The 12,682-nt window shown below is 39.8% G+C and overlaps 1 protein-coding gene across 1 annotated transcript in view; it reads right to left on the bottom strand.

Moving 5' to 3' along the window:
• LOC121232755 (potassium/sodium hyperpolarization-activated cyclic nucleotide-gated channel 1-like) overlaps nt 1-12,682 on the bottom strand; it is a 240,105-nt gene that overhangs the window by 50,420 nt on the left and 177,003 nt on the right. The window contains exon 5 of the mRNA XM_041121157.1: nt 3,907-4,053. Within this exon, the coding sequence (XP_040977091.1) occupies nt 3,907-4,053 (147 nt within the window). The remainder of the gene's footprint in view (nt 1-3,906; nt 4,054-12,682) is intronic.

The following is a 12,682-nucleotide window of genomic DNA, read 5'->3' on the forward strand; positions in this document are numbered from 1 at the left end:
TTAAGCAAGCCAAGTGGTTAAAGCCCCTGTGGTATGGAGGGCGATGGCTGAAATATAAATTTGGGGAAGCCTGGCAGATTGATTATATCACACTCCCACAAACTCGCCAAGGCAAGCGCCATGTGCTCACAATGGTGGAAACAACCACCGGATGGCTGGAAACATATTCTGTACCCCATGCCACTGCCCGGAACACTATCCTGGGCCTTGAAAAGCAGGTCTTGTGGCGACATGGCACCCCAGAGAGAATTGAGTCAGACAACGGGACTCATTTCCGAAACAACCTCATAGACACCTGGGCCAAAGAACATGGCATTGAGTGGGTGTATCACATCCTCTATCATGCACCAGCCTCTGGGAAAATTGAGCGATACAATGGGCTGTTAAAGACTACATTGAGAGCAATGGGGGGTGGAACTTTCAAACATTGGGATACACATTTAGCAAAAGCCACCTGGTTAGTCAACACCAGAGGATCTGCCAATCGGGGTGGCCCTGCCCAGTCAGAATTTTTACATACTGTAGAAGGGGATAAAGTCCCTGTAGTGCACATGAAGAATATGTTAGGGAAGACAGTCTGGGTTACTCCTGCCTCAGGCAAAGGTAAACCCACTTGTGGGATTGCTTTTGCTCAAGGACCTGGGTGCAATTGGTGGGTGATGCGAAAAGATGGGGAAGTCCGATGTGTGCCTCAAGGGGATTTGATTTTAGGTGAGAATAGCCAGAATTAACCTGTATGATATTAGTTGCTATATAACCCTGCCACTGTATGTTATCATTACTATAATTGTTATATGCTATATCCATAGTACTATAGTAAGGTATTTTATATTCCATATAAAATTTTCAGAAGCTAAGTTAAATGAACATCCATCCTCTTTTACCAAAAATATCTTACCTCTACTATAAGCATATACAGCTTTATTAGTATTTATCATGTAAGAATTATTTTTACATCAGATTTCTACTCCTAATACTATGCCCTTTAGCTTCTTTTAATGGTTGAATGGTCATATTTATATCATGCATAATTACTTGTCTGCTAAAAAAAGTGTGAACCAAATTTTTAAAACATGGACCAAAAAAAAGGTCATCACTCCTAAAGAGAGTCTAGCTGTGGAAAATTTCAACCCATACAGTAAGCTTGAATGGCTGAGAACAAGGAGAACTGAGAACACTGCAACTTTTTTTATAGTATTTGATGATATTCATGCTCTAATTATGCAGTTGTTTGTGTGGTTTCTTTTGTTCTGCTTACTGTAAGTGAGGAAATAATGGTTTCAGTTGAATGTCTTCATCAGAAGCTACTTTCATCAAGCTAAATATGCCCTGTGGAGACTCTGAATGTTTAATTCTTACCCTACACCAAACTCAAGGTATAATAAAATGCAGGATTTATTAAAAAGAAATGCAGTAAATATTTATTCTTGAATCATGCAGCTAGGGTATCTCTGCTATCACCTGGACATTATAGCCTTGTGCAGTTATTGGCACGTAAAATGGTATATCCCGTCCAATATAAGAACAATTGTGTTCTGCCTTTAAAATGGTCTAATTTACTATCCATTAGTAACACCAAACAAACAGCCACTACCTGCACTACCAAACTGCGCATACTGAAGCAGTAGCTAAAATAGAATTTGAAACTGCTAAACTAAGCAAACACCCAAGTCATGTTTTCAGAGCACAGTGTGTGAGCTGCAGCCAGAATTTGGACAGATTCATTAGGAAACCTGTTCTGGCATTGCCACTGTCCAGTTCTTACTTTTTTTTTTTTTTTTAAATCCAACTTTTTCTGGAACAACTACTATGTTGTCATCAGGGCAGTGTGCAAGCTGATTGTACCTTCTGAGGAATGCACTCTACTGAGTAAATAATTTTTTTATATAATACAGAGAACAAAGAAAACATGCGAAGTACAGCATGATCATAGCAAAACCAGAAGCTACTCCTTCAGTGAAATACTATTCTTACTCCATGTTTTTAGTGGCTCATTAATTTTTTAAATTTTCCATGCTTGATCTCTCCCCAGAAGTGCTTTTTGGTTTTTATGCTTGACCAAATTTACCTTGCTGTTCTTAAGCAATGAGAAAAAAGGAAGGGGAGGGAGGAAGGAAATAAGGAGGGAGGAGGGAGGAAAAGACAGATAATTTTTTTTTTTTTTCAGTGGAAGGGTATTAGGCTTTATTTATGGAGAAATGCTTTCCTTAAAAGCAGAAATAGATTAAACTGTTTCTGATGTCTGTGACTGATGAGTCTGTACATTCATGTGTTTTTTTAACAAAACAAAAGCTCCATACTGGCCAAGATTCATGTTTTGACTGTCATTGTACTCTAGGGATAATTTCCACACTTTTCCTGTCCTGTATGATAGACTTTTATAATGCATTCTCCTCTTGACATTTCAAAAGATACCAAGGGGACCTGCAGGCTAAATTGGCAGTGCAGAAGCCAGAGCCCTCCACCTACCCTCCAAAACACTTACAATTCCACAATGAAAGGACTCAGGCTACATCTATGTTAGGGTATTAAATGGGTCCAGGAATTGAAATTCAGTCATCTGTACTGTTAAATTGTTAGAACAATCATGGTTTGGCCTGATTTTGACTTGAACCATCTAGCAATGACTGAGTGATTTTGGGCACCATTCGCCATTCCCAGTTGTCATTTTGTAAGGAGGAAGGCCACTTTTGGACTATAATAACACAGACATGGCCTCAGAGCCCATGAACAGGAATGGCATTGTTTCTTATAACTTGAATATGACAACTATTTTAAATATGGAACTTGATTGATTTTGGAAATGGATTGTATGACATGTTTTCCCTTCACAACAAAGAGCTGGATTCAATGATACAGACAATCCATCACAGACCTATGTTCTTCTTATGCCACAAAACTTGTTAAAAAAAAAAAAACAACCTTCACATATCTTTCCAAAAGTATAGATGTCATCCTGTGCTGTGTTGGGAGTTATATATACATGTATTCAGCACCACTCCTCCCATAGCAGAGGACACTAAAAGGCATTACTTGGTATCACTGAAAATTACATAGGTTTCATCACACATCAGACCACTCCTCCTTTATTCTCCTCTTTTCTTGTTTCTTTTCTCTTTTCCCTATTTATGCTTTCTTCTCTCTGAATTTTTCAACTTCCTTCTTCTCCTCTGTTTTTTTTTTCTCCTCCTTTCTGTAGAAGATACCAGCCAACATCCTTAAGTAGATCAAGCATGAGCATCACCCAACAGAAGATAGTCAGATTTATATTCCAATTAAGCAGCTACCTCTGTTACAGGAAGATGAATTCTGCCTTCCTCCCACACAAGCACCTTGCCAAAGAAAATTCCAACTGCTTCCACACAAAACATAACATTTAAAAAAACCACAGAACTGGAATACAAACTAGAGTTTTAACAAAAGATATTTTTTAATGGCTTGTATGTCATATTCCAGCTTCCTCTCCTCAAGTACAGACCATCTTAACCAAGGATGCTACTTCACAGAATGAAACAGAGGAGCTTTCCCTTCACTTGTGGCTTTCAGTGGTTTCATCTGCACAGATACCTGGTTAGCAAGTAGAGAGAGCAGAAAAAAACATTCTAGTCTAGCTACTCTATTTTAAAGAATGGCAGAAGACCAAGAGTTTCTCTCAACACTTGACAGGATTTTACTCTTTGACATCCTTGTGTGGCAGTGACTTCTTTAGACTGATTCAGAATAGTGTAAACTTGCTTATTTCTTTGTATTGATCTAATACAAAATTCATTCTCCTGGTCATTAATTGACTAGGTAGATGGTCAAATGAGATTAAATGTTACAGAATAGAATCAGAAAGAGCATTTCAACACAGAAAGAGCAGACATTAAAGTTTTCCATACCGTAAAGAAACACTTGAAAGCTTACCTCCCTAAGGGGATCATTGAGCTCATTGAGAATGTTTTCTTCATCAAAGATCTTGCCTTGGTAGCGGTGCTCATAGTAATCATGGATCTTCTGGCGCATTTCAGCAGGTAACTTGTGGAATGACATGTACTGTTCCACTTGTTTGTACTGTCAGGAGAATAAAAAGAAGAATCAGAAAAAAAACCACCCACTTTTTTACTATCTAAAGGCACCTACAAAATGAAAATTCATTCATGTATCCACTTAAGCTTTATATATTTTATAAAGATAACATTTTATACATATGTCAGAGGACCCATGCAGAAATATTAGTTAATTTAGTATTACTGTTGCTCATGTGATAGCACAACTGAAAATTATGGAAACTGCCTTTAGTGGTGATACTAATATCCACATTAATTTATAAGTTTTAGAAGTCAAACCCTCATGCTTGTCATGTGTTCCCTAAATTCCCAGCTATATAGAAGTTGTGAAACTACACCAACACCATTTTTAGCTCATTCCATGCAGCAGACAGGGAAACTGTATGCAGTGTATATCTACTTCTCTAGTGCTGCATTCAGAGAGAGTTTAAGGCGTGAAGTTTCAGAAACTGGATATGCTGTATTAATATGCAACATATTAATGTTGTGTATGCTTATAAGGTGACTGAAGAAAAAAGTTAAAATCTGTGGAGAAAATGAAGTAGAAAGCATCCCTCAGGAGGAATGAAGAGAAGAGAGAAGTGAACTGGAAAACCAGGCATGGCATCAGGAAACAGATAGATGCCAGGACCCAGGAGACTCAGAGGACCTCACTCAATTTACCTTGTGCATTTGGTTTCCTTGTTTCTACTAGTCCTCTGCCCTGTCTTCTGCTTTGTTTGCTTCCCTTCTTCAGAAGCTATTTTGGATAGCATAATTTTCAGAAAAGAATGTCCCGAACTAACATACTCAGAGTTGTACTGTACTAAACTATATGATACATCTGAGACCCACAAAATGGAGAAGTTGCCTAAACCACAACTGGACAAGTATCACCTGACCAAGACTTTTGCCTCTCCAAACCCCCATCCATGTCTGGTTGAAGAGAATAAGGCACTGAGACAAAGAAGGAGAAAACCCCACCCAGGCTTATAGGTGAGTTAAAACTTGGCAGAAACTTGGTTTCCTTATGTAAAGAGTCTTCATTTAATTTTTTCTTCATTTTTTTGCATGCTGAATTAGGCAATTTTAACTGTTTTCAATCAAAAAAGCCAACGAAGTCTTAATTAGGATCAGCATCTCTGTAGAGCAATTAAATGAATTTATAATGTACTGTCCTGGTTTCAGCTGGGATAGAGTTAATTGTCTTCCTAGTAGCTGGTACGGTGCTATGTTTTGAGTTCAGTATGAGAAGAATGTTGATAACACTGATGTTTTCAGTTGTTGCTAAGTAGTGTTTAGTCTCAAGTCAAGGATTTTTCAGCTTCTCATGCCCAGCCAGCGAGAAAGCTGGAGGGGCACAAGAAGTTGGCACAGGACACAGCCAGGTCAGCTGACCCAAAGTGGCCAATGGGGTATTCCATACCATATGACATCACATCTAGTATAGGAACTGGGGGGAGTGGGGGGTGGGGGATCGCCGCTCGGGGACCAGCTGGGTGTCGATCGGCGGGTGGTGAGCAATTGCACTGTGCATCATTTGTACATTCCAATCCTTTTATTATTGCTGTTGTCATTTTATTAGTGTTATCATTATCATTATTAGTTTCTTCTTTTCTGTTCTATTAAACTGTTCTTATCTCAACCCACGAGTTTTACTTCTTTTCCCGATTTTCTCCCCCATCCCACTGGGTGGGGGGGGAGTGAGTGAGCGGCTGCGTGGTGCTTAGTTGCTGGCTGGGGTTAAACCACGACATGTACATGCACTCCTTATGAACTGTAGCACATATCCTTTAACTTGTATAGTTGAAGGCTGCTCCATCCTCTGGAACTGAAATTAGTTTTTGCTTTGCCAAGTGGCAAAAGATTAGATGAGGCCACATGTACAACATGCATTCCCTAAATAAGAAGAAAGTAATTTTGCATGGGACTATTTAACAATGTATGATGAATATATAAGTCTGATTTAACCTCTGTACAGCTATTTTGCACCTCTGAAGCAAGAATTCTTCACCCCCATCCTTTAGAACTGAGATTTAAATTTGCATGCTCATCATTGGTTTCTGCTCAAAGAAGAAATTTATCCATATATTCTGGGTATAAATCAGAGTTCTGGGTCACTAGAAGACAGACATGCTCTAGCATAAACAAGGTATTGCTTCTAAAATTACCCTACTAATCAGTTGCAGCTAATCTAGGCATGGATTTACTTGGAGGGAAGGGATATGAGATCGCCCAGTGCTCTATATAGCTCACCAAGGTGGTCACACAGTCCCAGCTGTTGTGCAGTGCTCCAGCTTTTCTGCAGCAAAGCCAAAGAGAAGATGCTGCACTATGCAATGTCCCCTTTGTGTTTGTGTCCAGTCCTCCATTGCTGTGGTCTCATGTAAGAAGGACATGTAACACGTGCCATGTCATAGCATACATGGACAGGGAAAGGACTTCACTATGCTCCTTAGCACAGGGGCTGCACCCCTCTACCCAATCTTATTTGCATACAAATGTGCTTGAGCAACACTAATAAAGAATAATCCTTGCTAATCAAAAATATATATTCATTTGAGATATGTAGGGTATAATGCAAGAGAGTTGCAAAGGACTTTTATATGAGCATTCCTTGTTACTGCAAGGCCTTCATGTTATGCAAACACAACATAGGTCTAAGCATTTACCTACTGCCCTTGGTTGAGCACCTGAATGGTTTTTAGATTACCGGAGGACAGAAAGGAGAGAAAGGTCAAAAACATCTTCCTAAGCTATAATTTTTGGATAAAAATTCCTATAGTGTTTAAGCTCAACTTCTATTGTCTCACCCAACATTTAAAAGCATTATCTTCAGTAGCTGCTACTACATATTTGCTATTTGCAATGCTCATTCTCTTCCATACGACAACAGTTTTTTCATCTGTATAGGAGTGGACTCATTGATTTTGTCCTAATGTTAAAAATAATCTCTTTAGGCTCCTGCTTCATATTCACTAGGTGGGCTGCAGCTGGTTTCCATGCACTTGGTCATGGGGACTCTTGTCCTTCACTGGAAATTCAACCAGGAATCAAGAAACATTGCTGTGCCCCTTGCAAGGGTTACTGTATGTCTGGTATTTGTACAGTTCATCCTTTTAAAATCCTTTTAATCCTAGCCTTGACTGGGATTATTAGGAAAAGAAAGAAAGGTTTTGAATGTTGAAATACCTCTGTTTCAAATGGGGACAAGACTCAAATCCCTGTCCCTCTCTTGTATGACTTTCCCTAACTGCATTTGAAAAAGGAACTACTTCCATTTTACGAACACCTCTCATTTATGTGTAGTCCTCTAGACTAGGATAGCAGGTTATTTCATGAGCCAGCTGAAGTTTAGATCTGGCTGTCAAGGCTCCGAAGGACAGTCTCTAACCGAACACTTGGTCAAACTTGAAGTTAACACTAACCTTAACATTTACTCATAGGACGATTACCTGTGATGATAACTGTACATACCAGAAAATGAGTAAGCACAAATGGTTATCAAATGACCAGATATCTGGTTGTGTTCAGAAAAGGTAACAAAAAGCGAACCTGCCAATCATCCATTTGGTTATCTTCTTTTGGTATTAGCAAAGTAATAAGCTCACCTGTCCATCCCACAATCACTGAATGGCTGAATTCATTATGAATCCAGAGATATTTCTACGATCTGTTTTCTTCACCACTACTATGCTTAGCTTACAGATATTTTCACAGAAAAAAACCAACAATTTATAAACAACCACAGATCAAAATAAAAAGTAAGTTTCCTGCTGAATGATGCGATAGGTTCACTTTTATAGTTCTTTATCAGTGACAAAGTTTAGCCTAAGTGATTTGTTTAGCCTAAAAGCTATCATTTTTTTACTATCTATTTTTCACTAATTACCCCCCAAAGAGCACTGTTGCTTGCAAGAATGCTTTAAGCTGTCATTTTACTTACACACAGTAATTAAACATTTCCTTTCAATTGCCACAAAATACACAATCTCTTATTATTGTTCTTTATAATTAGTGTAATTGAGAAATTAAGTTATATGGAATTTTCTGAATAGGATTTGTTTTCTTATCCTGTTCTTTATATTGCACAAATTTGCTTTTTACTGTTTTAAAAAGGGTAGGGGAGAGGATGGAAGGAGCATGAAAAGCAAGCTCAGTTCCTCTCTTCACAGAGGCAATGATAGAACTCTGATTTAATGAAACAACTATCAAAGCCTTGAGGAATGAAAAGCATCTTTTCTCCATGCTACTATAGGTGAAACTGTATCAAGTCTAAAGCAGGATGATTTTCTTTTTTAATGAGAAAAATACTGTACAGATGACAGCTTATTTAATAATATCAGGTACACTGTAATGGTCTCCTTAAAGTTGCCAGTTTCAAAGTGAAATTTAATACCTATCCAGTCATCTTGTACAATTTTCCGTATCTTTTGAATGTTTTGGATTTTTTTTTCTTTTCAATTTCCCTGTGCCAGTAAAAAAGAATATACATTAAAAAAAAGTGCCTGGAGTGAAGGCAGAGGAGGCAGGAGTTCTCCCCTCATGCGCACTCTGGGAGAAGTGCAGGGGCGAGGGAGCTCATCTCTGCTCGGTCGCTCCTTCAGTTCAGTTCTAGGCACGAGCAGCAGTTTGTGCCAGCTGAAGAACCTGTAATGGGGACATCTGTCTCTAGGCACTGAACACACACTGCAGCTACCTTTGATGCTGACTCTGAACACAGGGTGAAAAGTGTCAATTGCCTATTTTCATTTGAATGAATTTTTTTTTTAGAAATGCATGTTGGGTCTGCCTATCAGGAGCAGTAGTTTCCTGTGGCATTGGCTTCACCTCACCCCATTGGTCCTGCAATACAGAAACATTGCATAATGCTAAATTCAGCACATGCTACAATGCCTTTAGCTAAATGGGCATGCTTAATTGTTAGCATCTCGCCCACAGGAAATCCAGTTATTTCAAGAAGCAATTTGAAGTAGTAATTTAGAAAAGGAATATAGAAAAAGGAATAATTAGGTTGAAATTATGTAACTTTATATCTATTGCTTAATAGTTGTAATGAAAAGAAAAAAAAATGTTTTATTAGCACCATAATTGTTACATCTGCTTGGTGTTGTGCCGACATCTATGCTAATAGCAGTACCAGCACAAGTAAGGTAGAAATGCTGGTATGATACAGCTGCTGATCCTGGAAATTCTGGCTCTGATAAGACCTAATTATGGCTTGCCTTGCTTGCCTTTTTATTATTATTATTATTAATTAGTGGAAAATGCCAATTTACCAAAAAGAACTTGCTTTTTAAATTGTTCCATTTCAAAGAAACTTGCATGGCAATAAGTTTATCATGCATGGGAAGGTCTGTCCAAAGCCAAAGGGAGACACAAAGATTCTTCAGTAAACAAATATGGTCTAGTTGCTCAATTATTGGATATGTTGCTTTTCTTGACTTCTGATCAGAGACCTGAAACTGGCCGTCCCTCATTTCACAGCAGTGTCCTAATGATGAGGAAATGGTTGTTCTAGGCTGGGCATTTCTCAGTGTATTTTCTGCTTTGCATAAGCACGTATCAAGCGAGAGAGAGAAAAAAAGTTCTCTTGTTCTTCATAGGGATAGAAATAGCGATGTAGATGATCACATTTCACCTTGCTTTTCCAATATAGTCACTTACACAGAATCGAGGTGGTGGGAAACACTGACAAAGACTCATCCCATGCAGATGCTACTCATGGGAAAGAAGGGTCTGCACAGGGCTATTGGCTGCAATTAATCCACCTCATCACAGGCATTTAACATGTAAACACCTGAGTCAGTGTCAGACAGCTGCAGTACTAAGATTTTTTTTTAAGAACCACAGGAGCTTAGAGCTCAGAAAACCTCTGCTCTGAGCAGGTAACCTCATTATATACTATTATTGCTTTATGATCTACTGCTTAACATATACAGTCTGAAACCTTGCATATGTTATTTGAGCATATAGCTTGTCACTGCATGATGCAAAGAGCCCTTTCACTTATAAAGGTGACTTGAAGATTATGATTAAATTTTTAAAATAATCTAAAATTGTCTGACTGTTCAAGTCTCCAGCTTCACCTGAATCACTGAGGTTAGCATGCAATATCACCTGGCATTCATGATTCTGAGCCTTCTGCACCACCAACTGCAACAGCCTCCACCAGTCCAATGAACTGCTCCTCTTCTTCATGTTCCCAGGAGTTTTGTTTCATTCATTCTTACAAAATATCTATAATCTTCCTATCTTCTTTTTCTCCTTACCTTTCCTTTATCTAGTCTTGAAGTATAAACACTTCAGAGACATCCTTAGGGAAAGGAATTTATGTCACCTCGAGGCTTCTTTGATAAACAACAGCCCTAGAGTCATGGCAGTAAAGTAATACTCCAAGCAACCTTTTGTACTCCAACGAAAAGCAGTCATTATAGACCTGATGGTTCCAGAGGAATGCCTGTGAGCGACAGGATGTTTCCCCTTGTATTTCAGAATTATGGAACTTATTCACCTGGTACAGAAAAAAATTAATAAGTTTTAATAAGACTTAAAAATAATTCTTTAATTAGATAATGATGAGAATTAGGAGAGCTAGAGGGCCTATCAGAGAAAAGCCAATGGGGTGCATTCTGCAAAGAACATAGTTTAAGGCAATTTACAGCTTGCTTCAAACAAATAAGCTAACAATCCTTGTTTTATTTCTGGTTGTGAAGAAATAGTTCAGTGCATCAACCAGAGTAAATATTATTTTCAAGTCTCCAAAAAGACAGAGAAAAAGTTCTTAGTAATAGTGGATTACTTCCCACATCTCTATAGAGATTTAACTCTCAAACGAATGATGACATTACATTTCTGTGCTGATCATTTTAGCAGAAACACTCAGGGAAAGTGTTTTATTCAATATAGCTGGATTCATCCAAAGGTAAAGTCACAAAGCTGTAACTTCTGAAGAGAAATAATGGAACTTCTGTCAAATACTACCTTTATTTTCTTTTTTTTCCTTCCTCGATAACATGAAGGAGAAATATAGAGAGCTTTGGAGAAGTGGGCAAAACATCTGTAAGAGGCTAAGAAAAAAATGTGAAAGTAGTGAAAGGCTAGCAAAGGGTTCCTAAAAAATTCTATAAACAATTCTAAATTAAAAAGACCGAAGGATTATTTACATTTTCTTTGACTTCAGAGAAATCAGATTTATACAATACATATCTCTTTCTTCCTATCTTATGTATTTTTAGGAGAACTCTGTCCAGCATCTGAAATTTTAGCAAAAATTACATTAGTTTTAGAGTAAAGAAGCCTTTATTTCCATGGCAAGAGAAGCAATTTGCACTATAGTACCACTGGCTGTAAGTATGATAGCATCCAATGGCTATTGTTTCACATGTGCAATTGATAATCTAAGTCCACCTTTATTTTGAACTTGTGTGGTGGGTTGACCGTGGCTGGATGCCAGGTGCCCACCAAAGCTGCTCTATCACTCCCCTCCTCAGCCAGAGAGAGGAGAGAAAATATAATGAAAGGCTCGTGGGTCGAGATAAGGACAGGGAGAGATCATTCACCAATTACTGTCACGGGCAAAACAGACTCGACTTGGGGGAATTAGTTTAATTTATTACCAATTAAATCAGAGTAGGGTAATGAGAAATAAAACCAAATCCTAAAAACACCTTCCCCCCACCCCTCCCTTCTTCCCAGGCTTAACTTTACTCCTGAATTCTCTACCTCCTCCCCCAGAGCGGCGCAGAGGGACGGGGAATGGGGGTTGCAGTCAGTTCATCACACGTTGTCTCTGCCGCTCCTTCCTCTTCAGGGGCAGGACTCCTCACACTCTTCCCCTGCTCCAGAGTGGGGTCCCTCCCACGGGAGACAGTCCTCCACAAACTTCTCCAACATGAGTCCTTCCTAAGGGCTACAGTTCTTCACGAACTGCTCCAGCGTGGGTCCCCCACAGGGTCACAAGTCCTGCCAGCAAACTTGCTCCAACATGGGCTCTTCTCTCTCCACAGATCCTCAGGTCCTCCCAGAAGCCTGCTCCAGCACGGGCTTCGCACAGGGTCACAGCCTCCTTCGGGCACCCACCTGCTCTGGCATGGGGTCCTCCCCGGGCTGCAGGTGGAGATCTGCTCCACCGTGGACCTCCATGGGCTGCAGGGGGACAGCCTGCCTCACCATGGTCTTCACCACAGGCTGCAGCAGAATCTCTGCTCTGGTGCCTGGAGGACCTCCTCCCCCTTCTTCTTCGCTGACCTTGGTGTCTGCAGGGTTGGTTCTCTCACATATTCTCACTCCTCTCTCTTCCAGCTGCAGTTGCTGTCGCGCAGCAACTTTTCCCCCTTCTTAAATGTTATCCCAGAGGCACTACCACTGTCGCTGATGGGCTCGGCCTTGGCCAGCAGCGGGTCCATCTTGGAGCCAGCTGGCATTGGCTCCATTGGACATAGGGGAAGCTTCTAGCAGCTTCTCACAGAAGCCACCCCTGTAACCCCCCCACTACCAAAACCTTGCCACGCAAACTCAATATAACTAGTACTCTAAACACCATTACCAGCACTGACAATGGCATCCTATCGAAAGGCTCTAGTGCGGGAACCCCAGTGAAGCCAACCTGGCACCAGCACAGCCCTGCTGAAGAGGGTCCTTCCAGGTGGGCA

This window comes from Aquila chrysaetos, chromosome W (assembly GCF_900496995.4).
Source record: "Aquila chrysaetos chrysaetos chromosome W, bAquChr1.4, whole genome shotgun sequence".
Taxonomy (NCBI): Eukaryota; Metazoa; Chordata; class Aves; order Accipitriformes; family Accipitridae; genus Aquila; species Aquila chrysaetos.